Below are 8,829 nucleotides of genomic sequence, written 5' to 3'. Positions count from 1 at the left end.
CTTATTTAATCAAACGATGTATTTGTGGTGTTTGCTTACAACGACTTAATAAACATTGTCCTTTAACATTTCCTCTTAAGTCGATCATAAACGGTTATTGCCAATGTAAAGCTCGTTTAAATAACCCTTTGTTTTCAATTTGCATGACAATATTAAAAACAAAGGTGGATAAATATCACAGTGTATAATTTTAGCTGAACAAATCCAATAAACAAATGTGTGCTCAGACTTTTCTTTTGTTTTGGAATAAAAATTACTACAGAGAATGTTTTTTTAGGGGTTCTAAGGTGTTGATTTTTCGATAGGTTGTACTAATATGATTTGTAATTTTTTATAAAAATTACAAGTTATAATTTTTTTATGAATTACAATTTTCAATTTTATAAACGGTAATTTAACTTAATAAAAGTAAAGAAATATCTTATTCATATTATATTTTATTTATTATTATCATCTTTTAGAGTAAAATACCTACCTAATCCGGGAATTATTACTGTTGTACTATGGTCTGAAAAAGTGTGAGGTTGAAGTTTCAAATAAATTGTAATTAAGGCTATCTATATATTTATATCTCACTTCATAAATCTTACAAATTTGATATAATTTTTTAGATGCTTTAAAAGTTTAAAGACATATATATATATTTTTAATCAATTACCATGAAAAAAGAATTACGCAGACAAATCTTTAAACAAAACAAAACTTAACCCCATGAAACTTTCGTTATACTATTGAGATGTTTGTGATGACCTACTGATAATGTAAAATATGTGTCGTTTGAATTGTTCCTCCATAATCGGACCAATTCCATTCAGAATCTCATTACTCGAATAAGCCCCAACAAATCTGGGACAGTGTAGTTCTCATGGACGTGTCTATCGTTAGGGCCGCGTGAGGTGACCATTACTGTACAAAGAGTTGCCTAAAATAGAGAGCTTTTGTGAGGCGGGAAGGCAGGAGGCAGGGGCAGGTGGGGGCGGGGCGGTTGTTGGCTGCCCGCCGGCTCAGTTGCGTCGCTACGTACAGCCGTCTCGCACGCCACCGCGCACCGTGGCTAGAACAGCGCACGCGCACGCGACAACCCACCCACCGCACCCCAAGACACGTGCTCTAGTGATTGCCACATGACTTACAACTGAAGAACAAGATGCAAGAGCAAAGTACGTCGCGAAACAAGGCAACACTCAATTCGTTGGAAAGCGCTATAATAAAGTTGAAAAATAACCTTCAGATACAAGACACCAAAACAGATATGAGTGGTTTACTAAGCCTCGAAACGTCAAATTGCGAAGAAACTAAATGTAGTTCGAGCAAGGGAAGTACAAACTCTACAGCCAATATAAACATATCTATAGCTTCAGCGGCACTTCTACAGGAGAATATGCTGCAGCGATCTTTACAAGGTGTAGTAATTTCTTTACAAAATGCTATGATGAATTCATTACAGCAGGCTGCCCTTTTGCCATCTAATTCAGCAGCTGCGGCAGCCTTAAATTTACAAGCATTAGAATCTTATTTAACCTTACAACGCCTTACCTCCGTTTCATCTGTCAGTACATCTCCTAGTACAACAGAAAATAACACATCTGTGAAACAAGATATATTAAGGATAGCGACAGCAAGTGCAAAGATAACTGAGACTGATGTTTCAGAAAGTACATCACGAGTTATGTCCCCGAAAACACCCGAAGAATACCCGTTATCTGACGCAATTGCTGCTGAAGATGTTGATTTATCTGAAGAAGTTGAAGAAGATTTAGCCTTATTAGATAATGAAGACGAATTTACATTAGAGCAACATTTAGAATCTTCATCGAAAAGCTTCAGCTATAGTTCATCACAGAATTTAGACAACGGCTATCCGAGCTTACTAATGAATGCTATGTATCAACAACAAATCAATAGAAGTCCTTCAAATCCACCGCTCTCACCACAGCCTTCAAACTCCTCTAGCACAAAATCTACAAACAGTTCCACGTCATCAACAAGCAGCAGTATATCGAATAAGCAAAAAACTTCTAGTAGCGGCTCAAGAACGAAGAAACAGTTTATTTGTAAATTTTGCAATCGTCAATTTACAAAATCTTATAATCTTCTCATACATGAAAGGACTCATACCGATGAAAGACCATATTCCTGTGACATTTGCGGTAAAGCTTTCCGCAGACAAGACCATTTAAGAGACCACAGGTAAATTCATACATAATTTTTTATCACAACTATAACTCTAAATTGCTTTACTAGAACACTTCCTTCCTTTCAAACACATTTATTAATTGAGACCCGATATTAAACTATTCTGAAACAATAAATGATATAAAACCATACCTATCTTCTATGTTAAGATTACTATAATACTAACTTTTATTCCATAACATATAATTTATAATAACATTCTTAAAGGATATCTCGTGTATAACTGTATATAATATGATTTATTTTTTCTTCAAATAGCTTAATCAATAGGAGCTTGATATTATATTATCCCAAAATACCGTATCGGATGGCCCAGCCCGACTTTATAAGATAAAACAACATTATAGCCGTGTCGAAAAACATTATGAAGGATCACGATTCAAATTTTTCGATATCAATAAAATATTTCGGTCCTCGAAATTCAACGCAAATCGTTATGAACTTTTGAATAATGGCGTTGAAGAGAAATATATCAAACAAAAAAGGTTAAGTAAGTCCCGGTCAGATGTTATCGACGAGTCATTCGTCACGCTCGTATATTATTTTATAAAACCACGGCTAATCTCAGAAGGGCCTGAATGTTTTAATTTTGGCTCTTCTTTTTGCTCTTCTTTCAACTGTTGTGAATTCCTTTTAAGTCCGACCACATATTTATAAGACAATATTTATATGTAAAAAAGTCTTAATCTTAATTCGAGGAAAACAATCATAAAGATCTCAATAAATAACGTCATTACAAGAATTATTTTGAACAAACTTAACTTTCGGTCAGAGCTTATCTATTTCTTCACATATCTTGTACGGGATCCCCACCCAAGAAACGTAAAGGTGTTGAATTCTTAACACCTGTCTCTCGGCGATTTCCACCCAAATCACTGTATCTCTGTTGTAATAAAATAAATTTCGTGTAGACGCCGTAGGGTTAAGCCGGGCCCGGTCGGCCCAGTCTGTCGATGAACAAACGACGTCCGTTGACACGATACATTATAATGGGCCGGAGTATTCGACAGGCTTTAACAAAGCACGTGGTCTGCTTGACGTGAGGATTAATATGGATGACAAAAAATGAGAACCGTGGTAAATATGTTGCGCATACAAAATTATCATTTGATATTAAATATCAGATGTTGGACTTTATGAATACATGATGAAATTCCAATGTGATTAAGTTAGACGTTTATTAAAATTCGTTTATGGAGAGAACTTACAAACTTAATTCCTGAGAGTGATAAAGATATCAAATTACCGATTCTCAAAGAACATAAAACCTACATCCAATAAAAATTTCACATTAATTTATGTCCTCACTAATTATGATCTCAGCTTATATTATTCGACTGTATAATATCTAAAATAGCGATAAGAATTTTATTTATAACTGCATAACCTTTTGTAATTATTAAAGGTCAACTAAAATTTCATAGGCTATCAATATTTATAGCAGGTTACATTTATCAATGATGTCGCGTTTGGATTTAGGCCTAACAGCGCCCGCGTCGGTGTCAAAGCACGCTCCAATGCGCACCATTCCTAATCGCCCCTTCATCTTCTTTTATAACCAAATTATTTTTCACTCATCATCATGTACCTCTTAATCGTCGGTTATCGTTATCTCGATGATTATTACACGTATTACGTTACTTCAAACTACGTCGTAATTTTTCTTACCACGTATATTTGTTTATCCGATAATATAAAAAATTTGATATTTGATTGTCGGTTTCTTGTTCCGTGTTATTGATTGTACGTTCGTGCGTTATAATTATATAGTTCTATGCGACCAAGTTGTTATAAGTTAATGACTGGAAATAAAAATATAAAATGTAAACATTCAATTTTAAACATAGAAAGTTAGAAAGAATTAGTCGTGAATTGTAACATAAAACTGTATATGAAAACAAACTCGTCGCTGTAGATTTATCATCCAAGCTCAGGCTATAAAAAGCAGATCTATAAAGTTTAGTTATCTAAACTCATTAATTTTATGTCATAAAACGTAAATTAAACATGAAATGTAAGCTTAAGTGGAACTTAATGTAAGCATTAATGAATACTAAAGGTGTAGGTAGGTCCGGAAACAAGGATCCGTTAAAGCCTTTTAACAAGATTTAAAACAGCATAAGACTTTACGTAAATTGATGGCATTGAGAACAGAGATGAGGGGGTACGCCAATTTATTACCAATACCCCGGGGCTCTCGTTTGTTCCCCATCCACTAAAAGATTGTTCGAGGTGTTTATAAACGCTCGAACAACGCCTCCAGACATGACATATTTATTAACATTTGATTCAAATTGACTCCGTTCAACACCAACTTCTATTGTACTTTAAAATGTTAACTATCCCTATAAATATTTGCTATTTATTATATTGTCTACTTCCTATTCTAAAATATTTTTTATAATATTGTTACAGATATATACATTCAAAGGAGAAGCCGTTCAAGTGTCTCGAATGTGGAAAAGGTTTTTGCCAGTCGAGAACATTAGCTGTACATAAAATATTGCACATGGAAGAATCCCCACACAAATGTCCGGTTTGCAGCAGAAGTTTCAATCAAAGATCTAATCTGAAGACGCATCTTTTAACGCACACCGATATAAAACCTTACAACTGTACGTCATGCGGGAAGGTTTTTAGACGCAATTGTGATTTGAGACGCCACAGCCTGACTCATAATCTTGTTGGAATGTCGTCATTAAACACTTCCCCAAGCGGAGCAGACGGGAAGAGCCCTTTACTTAATCCAAATTTTCCTATCGATAATTTAGATACTGAAGAGGAAAACTGAAATTTATTTAGAACATTATGAATGTTCCCAATAAAAGACTGATAAAAAATTCAAAGTGCCTTGTAGTTTTAAGTCTCGGAACAGGTTATTTTGGGAATGCATTGATCGCGTTTCATAATAGTAACTCTAACATCTGTCAATTTATCTGGTGTAAGTAAGAGCTACGTATGTATTTAAGATTATTAGGTTATATGTTTAATTTTATTATTTCATTTGAAGTATTTGATATAATGTCAATCTATAAGTAGACGTTATTTTGTAATGTATTTCAATATTGTCATTTCCTTTGGATGTGTTAATATTATTTTGGATAAATGTTTTGTCTATTCTGATCTCATTTTTGTATTTGTAAATATAAATTATACTTGGCTAAGTCAATTACAATTAATCCGTCCGTATTTAATTGTCATTATATTAATATTTTTTAGAATTTTTTAGATGAAACCATTCAGTGTCTTTATTTTTTTATGTAAAACACTTTAGACTGTTTTTTTTTTTGTGAATATAAATTTATATGCTGTACAAATTCGATGGAAATAAAATTTATCAATAATACCTGTTTTTGACTTTCATTTCATTTATAAAATTAAATTTTTCATGTTTAATTTACACCCAAACCAGTGTAAAATTTATTTGACTTCTTAAAATTCTTTACCAAGATGTTTATATATATATATACGAATTTATTACAGAGAGGCATAAATTATGTATATATATTCATATTATTTATCCCATTAGCAAAGAAAAGTTTAATTGATTAAGCAAAAAATAAAAGTAGTCTTTTTAATTTTATGAATAAATAAGTTAAAGAGACAAAAATAAAATAATGAACTAAATGTTCGTAGTATTCATATATTTTTAATACTTGCATTATTTTATAACAACTGTAAAGAAAAATAGACTGAAAATCAAATAGAAATAAAAGATTATTTCTATTGTTCTAGATAGCTAAGAACATAAAATATAAATTGAGCTCAGTTAATGACCAAGACTCGAAGTACGACAGCTCTTGATGAAACGTCATAAAAGTATTTAGTATTTTTATTAAACTGATATTAACTTGAATATAAATATAATATTCAACTAGACAGCCACAGTTTACGTAAAAAAGCTTTAATGTAAATTTACATAAGAAAAATATGTTTGTATATTTATGCTCTGTGTTATTGACTATAAATCAGATTGTAGTTGCTCTATATTAAACATTGTTTTATCCTGTGGACTTTGGAGAACGTTCTTAAATATAAAATGTATTACACTATTTACATGTTTTAAGCATTTTACCGTAAGACAAACATTATTTTCTTTTATATAAAATAAATACTTCAGTGCTCAAGTTCTCAATACTATTGTTGTTTTAATAATAAGTATAATGCTTGTTTGGAGATAGCAAGGCGATTTAACGTATAAATGTCTTGGTACCTATGAATTTTGTATCTATGATCCTCGATAACAAAAGGTTAACATTGCCAGCTATAGTAGTGTGAATAGTTTCACAGCTCCTTAAGTATTATTTGTTTTATTTAAAACATACGAAGCCAATATTTAAATTAGTTACGAAGAGTTTTGAAGTCTATCTCGTTATGTCTATCATATTTTTAGGCCTTAAAAAATAGGTTTATCAAAATGATTACATTCCTCAAATTTAAACGCGTTTAAATATTTCTTATGAAAAACAACACCTATACCTATAGGTTGTTTTATAATCATAAAATTGAAAAAAAGTGTTAACTTTTTAAAGTTCAATCGGAATAAAACTAAATGTATGCTATTAGGAAACAAAGGACGACTACCAAGCTTGAAAAATTGATTCAATTCAATGCCAAATCGCTGTGAGAGCTTTGGATATCAACCTTTTGTCGTTTGAATTCATACAAAGCCCTCGAGTATCAAAATGACATAAAGATTTTTTTTTTTGACAACACAAAACAAGTTTATAATAGCCCACATGTTTTCTTTTTTTTCTAGAATTCAGAAAATTGATGATGTGTTAAAAAGGTAACAGACTTCATCTGTTAAAACGCTATAGTATCATATTTCAGAACAAATTTACCCGCCATATTTTAAGATTCGCATTCTAAATTCAAATTCAACCGCGTGATTCGTTACGGATTTGCCGGGTTACTTTTTTATTTATTTTATTGTTCTTTTTTGCATTAGATACCAATATGGCGTTTTATTGCCGCTTTTAAAGTCACGAATGTGCTATAATGATTTTTTATTTTTTTTTTGAAATAAAAAATACGGGTTGTATTAAAGCGTGGTAAAATCTTTTCTTTTTATAGGAATATGTGTCTATTTAAAAATAATACCACTTATTGTATTTATATTCAATAACAGAAATTAAAACAACATTTTCAGATAAGTATAGAAAAAGATTGTCACAGATTAAGTATAAGAAAACAAAATGAATAAAGGGATACAATCGTACCTTTCATGAGACACTATGACAACATAATAATGGTAGAGCACGGTCTTAGAGTATTATAACCGGGAATTATACACAAATTATATAGCAATCACCCCAATCGGAAATCCCGCTGTGTTAAACAAAGTATACCTTTACGGGGTTGTCTTTTGCAAACACAGTATTGTCATCGAAACCAAAATTACGGATTGTGACATAGAATAATACCGTAAGTCTTGTTTGAGAAAAAAAAACCGCTTTCGCAGTTTGGAGTGTTATCGGAATTTAGTGCACTTTTTTTCACAACGACCACACACGGAACATAATGTTTTTTTGGTACTTTTTGTTTGCGAAATTGTATAAGGTATTTTGACAATGAGTTTGAAACGTGCGTCGGCGCTGTTACGAATGTTAAGCACGGCTTCGCTTGGATTGTTTGTCTTTGTGGTGTGATTTTTACTTTTTAAGATTTACCAACACCTTTTAAATAGCTATAATATAAAAAAAAAATACTAAAACATGATAATTATAGTTTTCTTGAAATCATTTTAAATTTTTAATATACTTATGAGCAATTACTTTTTTCTTCGATTTTTAATGTATTATCAAAATAATTAATTATATCTGTGAAAATATTTGAGTTACTTGAATTAATTTTCAAAGAAAATAAAAGAAATATGTATGGAAACGTGAGTTTAATAACAATTATTGTGTAATATTTGATCAGTTTACATCAAATCATGAGAATATTAATGAAAAAATATTTTAAATTAATATATATATCGTATATTCTTCTAAAATTTATTCATGATACGCTTCAGTATAAATCCATAATTAAATTATAATTTATATTAATAGAAAATGGAGTCCGTACAAATTTTTATCTCAACTTAACTAGTTAATCCTTCCTCTGGGCCGATGTTTCATTCACAGCTGATCAGTGCCATGATAGAAGTAGAAATTGTGCGAGGTGATGTTTGTAGAGCTACAAAGAGTTTCAATATCTCGTTATAGCGTATTTGTTATTAAGCGTATAATGACTTACTCATTATACATTAAGATAAAAGAAATATTGAGGTGAGATATATAGAATTCATGTATCTTTTTGAAGAAATGTTCAATAAAATTGAAATCCAGATGCGATACCAAAATAACAGATTAAAGAAAAGTTATTGTTATTATTGTTCATAAAAATTTATCACTACTAAAACTTACATTATAAGCTTAAATTATAAACTTACATAAATTAAAGGAAAATATTACTTATTTTTTAATTATTTAAAATAAATAAAATTTTAAAACGCAATTGCAATTATATTTATTTTATTTACTCAAATATTCAAAAAGTCCCTGAGACAAAAAATATATGAAAAGTAGACAAATAGATTTAAATGAATAGACAGTTTCTAAATTGAAAAAAAATATATATTTATAA

At 30.7% G+C, this 8,829-nt stretch overlaps 1 protein-coding gene across 2 annotated transcripts; it reads left to right on the top strand.

Annotated features, from left to right (window-relative positions):
* The first annotated feature begins 1,026 nt into the window (after nucleotides 1–1,026).
* Nucleotides 1,027–5,542, top strand: LOC116771545 (protein sister of odd and bowel). Of its 2 annotated transcripts, XM_061523336.1 has the most exons (3): nucleotides 1,027–1,403; nucleotides 1,653–2,190; nucleotides 4,612–5,542. In XM_061523336.1, exons 1-3 carry the CDS (start codon nucleotides 1,148–1,150, stop codon nucleotides 4,985–4,987), a joined length of 1,170 nt encoding a protein of 389 aa, XP_061379320.1. In that variant the 5' UTR covers nucleotides 1,027–1,147; the 3' UTR covers nucleotides 4,988–5,542. The 2 variants fall into 2 exon arrangements, with proteins under 2 accessions (XP_061379320.1, XP_032519317.1); XM_032663426.2 differs by having other exon boundaries at nucleotides 1,027–2,190.
* The last annotated feature ends 3,287 nt before the right edge of the window (nucleotides 5,543–8,829 follow it).

The sequence above is a fragment of the Danaus plexippus genome, chromosome 17 (genome assembly GCF_018135715.1).
Source record: "Danaus plexippus chromosome 17, MEX_DaPlex, whole genome shotgun sequence".
NCBI classification, from domain to species: domain Eukaryota; kingdom Metazoa; phylum Arthropoda; class Insecta; order Lepidoptera; family Nymphalidae; genus Danaus; species Danaus plexippus.
This window is presented reverse-complemented; position numbering and strand designations above follow the sequence as displayed.

Bases quoted from the DNA above. Each gene is read 5' to 3' on its own strand.
- LOC116771545 (XM_032663426.2), top strand. From the start codon at position 1,148: ATGCAAGAGCAAAGTACGTCGCGAAACAAGGCAACACTCAATTCGTTG. The intron at 2,191-4,611 runs GTAAATTCATAC...ATATTGTTACAG, and splicing joins GACCATTTAAGAGACCACAG to ATATATACATTCAAAGGAGA.